General features: G+C 42.5%; 1 protein-coding gene across 13 annotated transcripts in view; it reads right to left on the reverse strand.

The window, feature by feature from the left end:
* Positions 1-5,644: 5,644 nt before the first annotated feature.
* LDB2 (LIM domain binding 2) overlaps positions 5,645-14,361 on the reverse strand; it is a 387,796-nt gene continuing 379,079 nt past the window's right edge. For 4 of the 13 annotated variants that reach the window (XM_077136466.1, XM_077136462.1, XM_077136468.1 and 1 more), the window contains 2 exons: positions 12,782-12,933; positions 5,645-6,977 (listed from right to left, as the gene is read on the reverse strand). In XM_077136466.1, the coding sequence (XP_076992581.1) occupies positions 6,747-6,977; positions 12,782-12,933 (383 nt within the window). In that variant the 3' untranslated portion in view covers positions 5,645-6,746. The other 9 variants (XM_077136472.1, XM_077136473.1, XM_077136470.1 and 6 more) reach the window with 9 other exon arrangements.

Below are 14,361 nucleotides of genomic sequence, written 5' to 3' on the forward strand. Positions count from 1 at the left end.
CTTTTCTACAAAATGAAAGTCTTCATTTTTGTTAAAATGGACTTTAGGTAGGCCTCTGGCAGCTATTCTATTAAAATTATTTCACACTCATTTGCGGATTTTTGAGGATTTCTTTTAAGAACAGCCTGCCTTTCATTAGAACATGACAGGAGAGTTTGCAAACCTTCAAAGAGTGAATACCTACTTTTAGCAAATTAAGAACTAAGAGAGAATGACTCATTGTTATGGGATTGACCTAAATCCAAAATGAAAAAAAGGGACCCAAAACAAGGCTTGTCAGTTCTGAGAGTAGAACTTCCTCATGAGCATTTTTGCTTAACTCAGGAATGGATATTTCCAGAAAACTTTCTGAATGCTATTGGAAAATGAGAAACATTCTCTTTGTGAAGGATGGTGAAGTTCTGGAATGAATGGAAAATTAGAGAAAACAGAGCTGTGAGGGAATATAGTGGTTACTTCAATTCATCATTTCCTTCAATTTGTAGTTTTAATCAACTTTCAGTGTTTTTTCCAGCTCAGTGGCTTTAAGTCTGGAAGCATCATTATATAAAAACCAACTGTGCTGATGTATTAGGTTTTGCTCAAGACTCAACTCCTCAATGCTCCCAATGATCCAAGTTGCCACCTTGACTCAACTGCTGGATAAATAGAGGTGAGACCCGACAACAAATTCAGAGAAGCCACCAGCCACTCAAGTGGGTAGACACCTCCCAATGTCGCAGCTCCTCTTCCTCTATGTCCTGAAGTCATTCCAACAAAGTCAATCCCAGCATTTGCCCTTTCTCCCAGGCAATTCCTGTGGCTTAACTGAGAGTAGGATTTGGGATCACCATCTAATTCAAACTTGACCTTACTATTTTCTGACTGACCTTGGGCAAGTTCTTCAACAATTCTGGGCTTCCTGCATAGAATATACCTGCATCCCCAGGTTGCTGTGGAGTTTAAATGAGATGCAAAGCAGTGTGCAGTAAAAGCACAATGAGTTTCACATCTTTAAACTCTTAATAATTTTCTTCTTCATGCTTTGGTGACAATTTGAGCACATTTAGCCTTATGTGTTTGGTTAGCATTGTATGCATTTGTCCTCTGCTCCAAGTGAACCCTAAATGCCTTGAGGGGGGAGACCAGAACTTGTCCTTACCAAAATCCCATATAATGACATATACTCAATAAATGATTTTTGGTTTAGCAAACCCTTATCAATCAGCTTATTAATGATAATGTAATTCTAAAAGAATTTAAAGAGGAGACTTGACCATACATAAATAAATGGATTAATACATTATGGGATATTCCATTAGTGGATCATCGTATGAAAATTAAAATAACATTTTGAAAGATGGCTCATGATATATTATTAAATGCAAAGGGTAAGATACATTATTGTCTGTTCTGTATATTGCCAATTTTAATGTACCTGAAGCCTAAAAGAGAAGACCAGAAGGACAGACATCAGAATATTCCCTGGGCCTACAGCAGGGTAGTAGAATTAACTTTATTATTATTTTTTTGTTACAATTTGCTCAAATGATCTACATGAGCATGTATTATGTTACAATCAGAAAAAAAAAAAGCCTAGTAATTTTTCCTTATAGAACAGGGTGGACAGATCCCATTATAAAATGAATTTCCATCCTGCTTTAGGGAAATTGATCTTGATGGCTTTGTCCCCTCACTGCTCCTACCTTGTAGTACAAGTGTGGGTTTTGTTATCCTATTGCATTAAGTGTTCACCTCAAGGTTAAGAAATGGAGAGAGAAGGGGATTGGGCCACTTATTTATAAATTCCTAACCAGATGCCTTTGAGATTTTGAGGTCCTAAAACCCAGTCCTCCCTGCTTTGATCTATCAGCAGGCAACCTGGCAAGGATTGATCTCTGGCATACTCTTTGAAACCCCCAGAATACACAGTGGATGGCAGAAGGTGGGTGCCAGGACCCCTTGCCCATGCCAGAGAATACCTGTGACACCCTGACCTGCAGACTGAGCTGCTGACAGTAGGCTAATAAAGCAGATTGGAATCAGGGTGAATTCCTCTCATTTGTGAGCTCTGCAATCTTGGGCAAATTGCTTAACTGCTCTAAATCCCATCTGCAAAATGATGGATAATAACCATACCTTGCCAACTGAGATACTGCAACATTCAATGCATCATGCCTATATAGTATCTGAGAGCTAATCCGTGGAGGGTAATCATTACTGTAACTTCCATTGGGCCAGCATGCTTTAGTGGATGCAACACAGACACTGGGGTTTGAAGACCTGCATTCAAAGTCCATTCTTAGCTGTGTGCCAGTGGGAGTCACAACCTACCTGAAATTTGGTTTCCCATCTGTAAAATGGGGTTCATAATGCCTACTTCAAAATATGGTTTTAAGAGTAGAGATCATGTATGTAAAGAACACAGGAGCCCAGAAGCCAGGTAGACAAGGAGAGTGGGTGAAATGGGTTAAACATGGCAAGGTAGAGGATATCTAAGAGGTGAGGCATGATCAGTTTAGTGCTAGCCATCTATTATTGCTAGATCTGAATTTTTTATAGAAGTGATAAATGTTGATTTTTATAGGAAATCCCTTAACGTTTGGCCCTTATGGGCCACTTGGGGTAGACTGGATTCTGATTGTTTGTTCATACCCTTGCCATGTGACGTCGTAGTCCCCAGAGTATATTTCCCCACCCCATTGACGTTAGGCTTGTCCTTGTCACTGGTTCTGGCCAATGAATTATTAGCAGGTGCAATGTGGGCAGATGTGCATGAGTGAATTGGCCCTTCTTTCACTTCTACCACCTTCCAGTAGAAGCACGTGTCCTGGGGAGACACTTGTCTTGGGATGAGACACGAGGGGCAGATCTGAAGAAGGTTGCCTTCTCTAACCCAGTGCATGAGTGAGAAAAATAAAATGCTCATTCTTATAGGCCACTGAGATTTTGAGTTTGTTATACAGTAGAACCCAATTCATTTACTGCCCTTGGGTTAACAGTTTGAGTTCACTGAGATAAAGCAACTAGCAAATGATTAATATATCATATGTACTTAATAAATCTCGTGGAGTTTCCATAATAGACGTTAGATTCAGCCCATTGCCTTGTCAATGTTTTTGTCCTAATTTGATTTCTGAAAAACTTGAACACAGCCCTCTCTCTCTTTCACCTCCTTATATAGTTACAGGGAAATTTGTCACCTTAAGTCATGCCATAGTTATAGGCTCTTGGAGACTTAATGGAACAACATGTAGTAAACAGTAGTTTCATGATGTCTTGCTTAGGAGTTTTGACTGTACATACTCCACCAATGGGTAGATACAGGTTAGACATTAGGGACACATTAGAGTGATAAAAATTCTCATGTCTACATTAGTCTAGTGGGACAGTAAGGGTATTTCACAGCAGCAGCAACAAAACATACAATAGAAAGTACAAGGGACCAGTAATATAGGACTCAAGTGTTCGTGGATCCCAGAGGAAACCATCTACTTAACCAGATCTAGGAAGGCATCTCAGAAGGTATGAGGTTTAAATAGGGCTTTTGAAGATAAAGAGCTTTGGCTACACCTGAAGATATAGGAAGAATGGCATTCTAAGAGGAAAAAACATGTGCCAAGACATATGAGGCATGAATGCGCAGTGTATCCAAAGACTAGAGAGTAGTCTAGTGTAGATGATGATTCAGGTATAAGAAGGGAGAGGCTAAAGATTAAACTGTAAGGGGGGACCAGGTTCTGAACTGCCTTGTATATTATAGATGCTTGTTTTCAAAGATGGCTACCATCAATTCCTCCCCTCTCTGTATGCATATGCCACTTACCCATCAAAAAGGAGAGTCTATGCCTCTGTGCCTTGAATCTGGGCTGGCCTGTGATTGTTTTGATGGGTAGCATACAGAAGAAGTGAGAAGTTCTGGGCACTGACAGGTCATATTTCTTCTCCCTTGGGATGCTGGCTCTTGGAATACTCCCTCTTGGAACCCAGCCATCATTGTGTGAGAATCCCATGGAGGGATTTCATGAAGGCATGCAAGTCAACAGCCCTGGCTGAGCTCCTAATTACTGTGAATCAGCAATATGAATGCTCCATCTTGGCTGTCCAGCCCAGTCAAGCCTCTGATAACTGTAGCTCCAGCTGGCATCTGAGAACTTAAGTAGAAACCACCCAGCAGAGCCCGTTGAGCTTTCAGAAAGGCAAATGCTAGTAATTAATTGTTGCTTGAGTCACTAAGTTTTGGATTGATTTGCTACTCAGTATCAATAGCTACTTGGAAAAGGTGTTAAACAAAGTGTCCTAGGCATGATCTATTGTGATTGTATATTGGTGGTTTTAAAGTAAAAGAAAACTAGAGGCTGAGGCGGCGTGGTACACTGGAAGTTCTCTTGCAGTACATTAGAGGGAAAGCAATAATGCAGCTCTTTCCCTATATTCCCTTTGTCTCTGATGCTGTTGTATTGTACCTTTTCCTCAAAAAGTTAATGTTCTAGAGAGGCAATGTAATGTTCTAGAAAGTGCCCAACCTTGTAGTTAAGAGAGACTCAGGTTCAAATCCCAATAATGTTACTCATGAGTTATGAGACCAGGACAGGTCACTTGAAAGAGTAGACTGTGCCCTCCCCAGTGGTCCTTATGAAGCTAGCCTATCATTCCAAGATGCTGAGAGTGTCACCTCGTAGTTGGCTTGTGCTCTGCAAAACTGCCCGTGGCTAATGGAAGCCATCTTGCTTTGAAGGTTGCCACACCCATCCAGTCTGGGGATGTCCCCCTGCCAATGACTGACTTACATCAGGCCTCTGTGGGACTCTTATCTCCAGAGGGGATAATTCTGTGTGAGGTTTATCCTTTAAAACCCTTCCTCAATGGATTGGGCCACAGAAGTAGACTACTTTGAGTCCTTAGCACTTGGAACTTTCCCCTTCCCTATCCAGCTCCCCCCACTGCCTTAAAGCTTTTTTTTTTTCCTGAAGAATACTCCCTCAATAAATCATGTGTTCCTGAATCTCAATCTCAGGCTCTGCTTTTGGGGATCCCAAAGACACTTCACCTCCCTTAGCTTCCCTTTTCCAAACCCTTCTTTCCAGAATTTGCCAAAATAAAACATTAAAATTGCCTGGCACATGATAAAACACTGAATAATGATAACCAATTTCCTATCTCATCTTCCTCATCAGTACAATGTGGAAAAATCCGAGGAAAGTTCTTTAACAGATAAAGATTGTCAAGTGAATGTCCCTTAGTGTCTTGTATTAGCAAGTCTTTTAGAAAAATAGGCAAGTGAGGCATAGAATTTTAAATGTAGGATATTCATGCCTACTTTGGAAAGCTGTGAGAATTAATTGAAATAATGTCTGTGAGCATTCAGTAGAGTTGTCCAGAGCAGAGTGAGCAGCTACTGTTACCCCCTTAGATTATAAAGTCCAGGAGAATAGGCAGGGCCATCCTTTCTCATCACAGTGTCCTCAGTTGCCTAGTGTCCAGCACAGAAAAGCACTTCTACATCCGCTGTCCTGTAGTGAGTGGGGAAAGGAACCATGCTTTGTAAAAGATGACACAGGCTTAACGATTTCACCCCATTTGGAGTCTGAACCATAAAGCCAAATTCAGTACTTCTTGTCACTGTGGGCAAGTTTCTCACAAATAGCCAGATTCACTTGCATTGGTCATTAATACAGTTTATTATTGGCACAAGTATCAGTAAAGCATACATAAAATACAGCTGTTTTATAACACACTGAGCCACTGTGTCTTTACATGTGTAGAGGAACATATTAATATGCAAATGGAAAAATTAGTTCTTTTATAAAGTTTCACATAAATACACTGGAATTGTCCCAAAAAGAAAAGTCCGCATAAAAGAACCAGCTGAGGGCTTTACAAAATATTATACAGGAAATATACTATGAAAAGAAAGAACAATCAACTGAGATACTATTAAAAAAACACACAAAAAAGTTTCAGATTTATTAAACTGCCCACAAAATTAATGGATTACATGGCTTGAAAACATTTGGATCAACAGCAATTTTACAAAAGCATAAATTCTCAAGGGGCCAAGTGCCTTTCTTCACATAAAAATCTGCCTTCACGTCTTTGATGACAAAGAAAGACTTTTCTTGTTACAGCACTTGGGCTGAATTTCCCAAGAACAAATGGCAATCAGGTTGACCATAAATTACCTGGCTGGGCCCTCAGAGCTGCTACCCAATGAAAGAAAACATGAAGGCAAAAATAAAGGTACATTTAAATTTACATCCCGAAAGCTGATTTTTTTTTTCTTTTCTTTTTTTACTGAAACGAGAAACTTTCAGATGCAAGTCAAAAAGCAGAAAATATTTTACAATATTAAAAAGTCATCTGTCGTTAGGTTCGGCATAATTAATGAGATCCTGAGCACTGAGGACGTATGTACAATACGGCCTTCGCCTGATGCACGAAAAAGGAATTCAACGCAAACACGGTAGGCATGTGCCAGGAGCTGCACTAGCGTTTTTCTCTTTTTAGTTACAATCAGTGCCAGTATCCGTATGACTGTAAAGGCCTCCAAGGAATGGTTATTGGAAGCTTATTTGGAATGATCCTCTCAATTAAAGAAAAAGAAAGACAGAAAGAAAGAAAATCGGATCATGGTGGTTTAGGAATAGATTTCTGCGTGGAAAAGTTTTTTTTTTTTTTTTCTCCTCTTTTCCCGCCTATATGTAAAGATCTGCAATAGCAATGCTAACCCACTGGCCTAGTGATGGTGGATTCTGGTGCAGATCGCCTTACTGGGAAGCCTGGGGCGTGGGGTTTTCTGGTTTGGTCTCTTGGGTGGCTGGAGGCTTACTGTTCCATGGACTGCTGTTGCCCAGGGCGGGTGAATTGTTGAAGTCTTCCTCGTCATCCATGCCGTTGGCCGCATCATATTGTGTGTTTTCTAATCTAGTGATTAGCCTTTCGTCCTCGTCCCCAAACTCTCCTCCCATCAGAGTTGGCTCTCCTACCACCATCACGTCCTGTGAACAGCAGCTGACATTATTACAGGGAAACCTTGGGAGAGAGAAGCTCAGCTTAAAACAACCGTGGGAGGAGCTGGGGAACCTAGGACAGACACACTTGTGTAATGTACAACGGGGCCACGTATCGATGGTGGGGGAGGGGGGTGTGGGCCCAAGACGCATATTGGATTTCTACAGGAAATAAACATGGCCTCCTGATGTGTAACCACCACGCGAGTTTATGTCCTTAGTGTGCAGCCTGACACCGGAGAACGAGCAAGGCTAGCAATCTGCAGAGATAAAAAAATGGATTTTTCAAAATTAAAAAAATCCACGCTTTTAACTTGCCGACATGGGGACTCTTTAGAGGGCTCTGGAACCTTCTGCTGGGTGCTTTTCGGTACTTCCTAAAAAGCCGCCCCTCTGGGTCGGGGGCCTGCGAGCAGCTTTGGGAACTAGCAGCGAACAGAGACACCCGTGGTAAGATGCAAATCTGTAATATTCACACCACTTATTCCAAATGGTATTTTCTCTGTCCTGAGGACGGTCTGCATTTTAATTGAAGACAGAATCTCCCTCTTCTCTACTCTGCCAGGCCTGTTATGCAGCCAGTATCCTTGACATTCTGCTACTTAATTATGGTAATTAATTTAGGTAAAGTTTTCGATAAAAACAATGTTCACACTGATTTGACAATTTGCATAGCTAATTAAGTCATTAGCAAAAACCTGCTGATTGCCAACAAGCCCTGAATTTACCATCTGTTATTTCATGGTGCCTGTCACCTATCCCTACACAGGCAACCCTGCCACCAATCTGGGCAGTAAAGAGGACCGGTCTGTCCAGCTGGTGCCATAAAAGGAAGATGAAGAGCGCTAATTATAATTACATTGATGAAGCTGGCAGTCATCAAAAATGGAAGCGTGCAAGAAGAATCTATCTAATCACTCCTTTAAGTACAAATTGTCCTTCCATGCAAACAAGTAAGCCACCTACTGTAGCTGGGAGCATCTTGGAGGCCACTGCTGGAGAGGCACAGGGACGGGGGAGTAAGATGCATACACAGGGCACAGCTCCGGCCTCTTTGTTCAAAGGGGACCATATGGGGTTGATGGGTGACCTGGGCATGGGACAGGAGACCTGTCAGATGGGCACCTCTGGGCAGGCTCTGAGCCATATTCCACTTAAAAGTGCAGTGATTCCAGGAGAGTGACTGACTGCTAGAGGCCTCCACTGGAAAGCAGGGCTGGATCCCATTGCTTTGGGGATGTAATGGTGTATTTCCTGAGAAGGAGGTTAATTCAATCAAAACACCTTGACAACTGGGCAAAAATCCTTTGTTGGGACTCTGCCAAGAGAAGGCTTTCCTTGGGCAGTGAGGTGGAAAACTGCCTATGTGCCAAGAGACAGTCTGGGGGACCCTTCAGATCCCCTCTAGAATTTCAAAGATGTCAACTGAATACATTCCCTTAATTACCACCAGTCTACTTGGGAATAAAGCCTTGTTTTGTTTTATTTCTTCTCCCCACTCCCCTGCACCCCACCCCCACCCTAAGTGGCAGAACTTGAATTTCTAGAATTAGGGAGATGATCAACAGGTTTCAAAAACCTGTTTGCTGACTAATTCTTGGGAACTGATAAAAACAATTCTAAAGAGAAATGTCCCAGAGGAAGTAAATGCTCAAAGTATACACTTGGTAAACCCACAGGAGAGGAGTAAAGATGCTGGCAGGCTTTTCAGATGTGTGCTTCCAAGAATGTACTTGTGATGCAATGAAGAACTGGAAATGACAGGGTCAGGTAAAGAGACTCAGGAAGACTTCTGAAGGTGAGGTGCAGAAAGGGTACAATGTTTCAGACCAGCGAGGATTCCATTAGGAATTTAGATGGAATTTGGCCGCTGTAGAGGCGTGAACGTTATCTGGTTAGCTGGGGTAGCTGCCGTAGAATCCGCTAGAGGTGCTCAGGATAAAATAAAGGACCATTTCATTCCAGGTGATTAGGAGACCACACTTAGGATCAGGAGCAGAGGTAACTGGAAAGAATTCAGCGAGTTTTGGGGAGAGGATGCTGTGGGGGGTTAATCTCATCTCATGATGTGTGTGGCACACTTGGAAGGGCTCGGGAAATACATGCAAAAGGTATGGGACAGCAGGACAAGGAGGTTAGAAGTCACCACATCACATCACGTTAGTAGTGTGACTACAAGGTCACTGAGGCTGAGGAAGGAGAAGCATGATATGGAAAAGAGGATTAGAAGTAAGAGGAAGCCAACTAAAGCATGATATTAGAAGAAAAGTTTCCATGACTCCAGATACATGGTATTAAAAACTGACAGTCATTCAAGAAAAGCGCTATGAAAACAGTGCTTTGATCACTTCAAGTGGGGTTGACATAGGTCTGTAATATGGTTGGTGCATCTTTGTTCTAGGAACAGCTGGAAAACGTGCCCAGACAGAGGTATTTTTAAGCTTCCTAAATGTGAGAGAGGTGCTACATTAGCTTTACTGCTTATAAAAAATATCCCTCGCCAGATACCCAATCACGTGTGCATGTTTGTGTGTGTGTGCATGTGATTGATACGTGTGAGTGGGGGGCTATGTGAGACCTGTGGGTGTGCAGGGAGAACTTCATGTGCACATAGATACTTGAGACCTCTTACACAGGCAGGCACACGTCTCTACCTGGGTTTTCTAAACCTCTAGATTAGGATAGCTCTGCTCTGCAATTCCTGTCTGCTTATCTGCATGCAAAGTAAATGGAGATAGTGCTCATTCTGGACTCGCTCTAATGGTGAGATGTTGGTAGCATTTCCCCCCACACCCACATCTTTGAAACTCCCCCCAACATCGGTAGTGCGAGTGCATCTCCTTCCCCTCTCTGCTATCATGTATCCCACAGCGGAGGCAACGTGGATCCATGGGAGAGTGCCCCATATGCCCTCGGCTCCCCGCAAGGCAGACCTCCGCTCCTCAGCCGGAGGCCCCGAGGTGCCACCAGCTCTTGCCCGTGTCGCATCTTCTCACTAATCCCCCGTGCAAGGACCACCAACCTCTGAGGAGGACTGGAAGTGACTCCTTTCAGGGCCCCTCAATGCTTCTCCTTAAATTGGCCAGAAGGGGTCACTGCTGTTGAATGACACAGGTCTCCATCCCTCCCAGGGTTGAGGCTGCAGTTCGGGATGGCTCCTAGCCCCTGCCCATGGGGTGAGAAGCAGAATCCAAGGATTAAACCCTAGTCCTTGCCAGGCACACATAGTGCTGCCGCGGCAGCTAAGCGCACCACAGTGTGGCCACGGCAGCACACCAAGCCTCTCCGTGCTTTTGGACCAGGCAGGGAATACCTGCAGGTGGCATTTCTATTGACACAGTCAGATATTGTTGACGATTCAGCAGAAGGGGTTAAAAGATGAGGTTGCTACAAGCCATCCCATGCTTATCACTGGAAATCCATCCAACTAGAGTGCACAAAGATTTGCACACGCTTCCTGGCCTGGTGGTCTTCCCTGCCTCACTTGGCCATCTGTAAATTTCACTTAATTAAAACATCTTTAATTGCATGGTGTGGGGACAGTGGTAAAAATTCAGCTCTCGCTTTCTTATGGTGCCTTGTTCTCACAAAGTCCAAAGGGTCTCAACTCATTAAAAACCCTCTTGACACAAGTACCTTCCACTAAGTGCAGATGTTGGTTTGGAGGAGAGGAGCAAAATGGAGTAGGAAAAAAAAGGTGTGCTCTTTAAACAAAAATGAATTCATTTTATAAATATATAGGATTCCGACTAGACCAGGTAGGATGAAATATGTGGCATCAGGCTATCACATTCACCTTCTACACCCATGGCAGACTAACTCATGGATGGCAAATCAAACCCAGTCTAAGCCCGAGAATCCTCAGTACTATAATCTGTGCAGCCCATCCCAGGGATTGAGCTGGCAGGAGAGAGGGATGCTGTCCCGGGTTTAGACATTGAGCTCTTTGAGGACAAGGTTTAGGTCTTTCTTTTTTTTTTCTTTTTTTTTAAAATCTTGTATTGCCAGTATCTGGCATAATTGGGGCCCACAGTAGTAGTTCAAAAAAATTCACTGGACTAATGGGCATTCTTGAAGCAACTGTGCTTTAAGTAGCTGTGTCACATTCTTGACATTTTGAAGCTTCAAAATTTTCTGGAATGAGTTTTCCTCATTCGTTAGATGAAACTAACCAATGTCAGCTTCTAAAACTCCAGGATGAGATGAATAAATGGGCTATTTGTATGTGCTTTTTCAGTTGCCTTCTTTACACCAGGTAGTTTTCCTTCCAATTTAACCAGGGGTGGGCATAACTTGTTGATACCTTAATAAAGAGACTCAGGTTTTCTCATTTGATTTTTTTTTTCCCTGACTCTTTAGGACTGATAGGTGTGAAGCCCAGTTCAGAGAAGAGAGGCAAATCTGGTATTGTTTGAGAACTACAACTCCTAATGGTCTTAAATTTAACACGGTGCCTTCCCCAAAAGGCTGGCCACTCTCTCCATGATACCCTCTTTCTAATGCAATAGAATCAGAAACACTGCCCTTGTCTATGCAAGACAGGAGAAGAGTTCCAATGGCTTAGACAATTCTCAGGTTCCTGATGGGACTGGTTTTGGCCAAAGAGAACTGGCCAAAGGAAAGCAGGAGATGGACGAGCAGACTTGAAAGGCACACTTGGAAGTGAACAGGGAATCCCTAAGCAAAATTCTACCGCCCCATGGAGAGAGATGGATCAGGGTCAGAACAAGAAGTGTAAGAAAACAGACCAAGAGGGGGATTAAAAGACAGGAAAGGTGAAAACTGTTTTGGTTGAAGGATGTAGCAAGAAAACAGGGCACACGTCCAAAGACACAGTACTAAGAAGAAAGCTGTGAAGGAACAGAAAGCATCAGGGTTCAAATGACAGTCAAATGCCTGGTAACAGGGTGATGTGACAAGGCAGCAGAGAAGGAAAGCCCACAAGGGATCGTGGAGGGGAGAAGGGAAAGCAGATGCTTAAAGGGCATGAGAATTTCAAAGTGATAAATGATCTAATACTGGGCTGGGGAATTAGGAGTCGGGAAGGAATTAGGCAACATGGGAAGAGTTTGAGAAGAAAGAGTAGGAGACAAAGAATAGTCCCATCAAGGAAGGGAAAGTTCCTGCACAGTTGACCCTCTTGGGGAACGATACTCAGCTGTTAGAGAACTTCCTTCCTAGTGGCCTATTCACTTTGCCAAGACCCAGAAATGAAAGAAAAGGGTCAAGGGGTCAAGAGAGTAGAGCCTAAATGCTTGTGCACTGGGCTGATCCTGCCCCTGAGTTAATGATATGGGTAAAGCAAAATCCACTGGGCTGTCTTTTGAGTGGCTGCAAGTTAATTACCTGAGTCTTAAAATAAGAGGGGATGTCCTGCCCATGTTGGGAAGGCCCAAGTCCAATTACAGCTGGGAGCCTGAGTGCCGGCAGCTGGTTTCCAGTGGAGCACAGGGTCTCCAATGATGGTGGTGAGAGGCCCTAATATAGCTGCTAAGTGATATTTTAATTAAACCTTAAGTGACATAGCTCCTCTCATTGACTCTGACAGCTTTTTAAATTCAGGTCCTATTGCAGCGCAGATGCTGAACATTCCTTTCAAATTCCCAGTTGGCAGGGGAAGGTTTCCCTGGCAGAGTTCCGCCCTCCCATCCCAACCACAAGCCCTGCCATTCCCTCTTCTCCCACCTCCAATCTGCACAGAAGGTTTTTGCAATTAAAAGTCTAATTCGGGCCCCTTGCATAGGAAGATGGGAGAGGAAGGGTGTTGGGCCTAACAGGGAAGTGAGACTTACAGGTACCTGACTGGACAGACTCAGGTTTGCAGCTGTCGTCTTTTTCTTGCTGCCAGAACTGTTTGCATTGTTCCCAGCACTGCTGTTGGAAGTGCTGCTGGTGGAGTTTTTTCTTTTTCTCCGTTTAGTCGTCGGTTGCCTTGTGGGTTCTGCTGCAGTAATGGAACAGGGGAGAAGGATTGGTTCCAGGCCCAAAGCACCAAAATCTCATCCTTCAAATGATGTTGTTTTTGTGAATTAAAAAGAGTTGACTTTTATTTTTTTTTTAACTTTGCCAAAAAAAAGACTATTGATTTATTTTTAGCCATAATATGTGCGAAACTCTTTTCTTTTGCATGTAGATAAAATTATTTTATTTGATTGCTCTTTCTAATTTCATATATATGACTTTAATCTGGTAATATAGTTTAGGGATGAACTGCAAATACCAGTTTCATCATTGAATTAAATATATTATTGCCATCATGATATTTGGAATTTTTTTTTCTTTCACCTGGCTTATCTTCTATTTATAACAAAGGGAGAGCTCTTGGGCAACCTAGGGAACCTCCAAGGGAAGAGAGAGTATTAGCATCAGACAGTTAAGTTAGTGAATCAGTGTGCAATACCACCACCTCCTGGTTAAGTGCCATATTGCAGACCAGCTCTACTACACCTTGAAATGCCCAAGTCAAAAGAAGAAGCTGTCCAAGCAGCTGCATATATGGAGCTTAGGGATTCCCAAGCTCAATGGAAATACTTATGATCTGGACCTAGGGTTTAAAGAATACCATTAACTTCAAAATTGCTGGATATGATGTCTTAGGATGTCACACCAGTATATTACTCGAGGGAAGCTAGACCTATGAAAGAAAAGCCTGTACAGAAATAGAGAAACACATTTTGTACCTGAAGCCTAGGGCAAAGGCTCAATGGAAATATAGGGACCCATGATAATGTGTGATAGGAGAAATATTTATTCCTTATTTAATCTGTATTGAGTGAGGCTTTATTCTGTGCCAGACACTAGTATTAATATTTTCTATGTATTACTATATTTTACTTTCAAAACAACCCTATCAATCAGATACTATTATTATAGCTTCTGTTTTTTAAAATGAGAAAAGTAAGGTACAGAGAAATTCATTAACTTGCCAAAATTTATGTCGCTAATAAACAGAGCTCAGGTTTGTATCCAAGCAATCTGATCCCAGAGCCCTTATGCTTAACTCTTATTCTCTAGTACTTCTCATTAGCTGGCTGGTGGGATAACGGAAAAATGGATCCTAAGCACTTCTGTGGGTAAGAAGAAAGAAATGAATAGTAGTAGTAAGAATAATGGTAATAATAGTAACAACAAAAACTTATTATTCCTGCTTACTATGTGCTAGGCCACTTTACATCTATTATCTCATTTACTTTTCAAAATAACCTGAACTGTTTGATCAATAAGGTTACTGAGACTGGGTAGGTTACTTGCACAAAGTGAACCATTTAGGAAATGCCAGAGTCAGGACTCACATCCAGATCTCTTTTACCCCAAAGCCTACACTCTTCACTATCAGGCCATGGTGGAGGGGTACCTGTGGGCAGGCTGTTAT

This window comes from Tamandua tetradactyla, chromosome 19 (assembly GCF_023851605.1).
Source record: "Tamandua tetradactyla isolate mTamTet1 chromosome 19, mTamTet1.pri, whole genome shotgun sequence".
Lineage (NCBI taxonomy): Eukaryota > Metazoa > Chordata > Mammalia > Pilosa > Myrmecophagidae > Tamandua > Tamandua tetradactyla.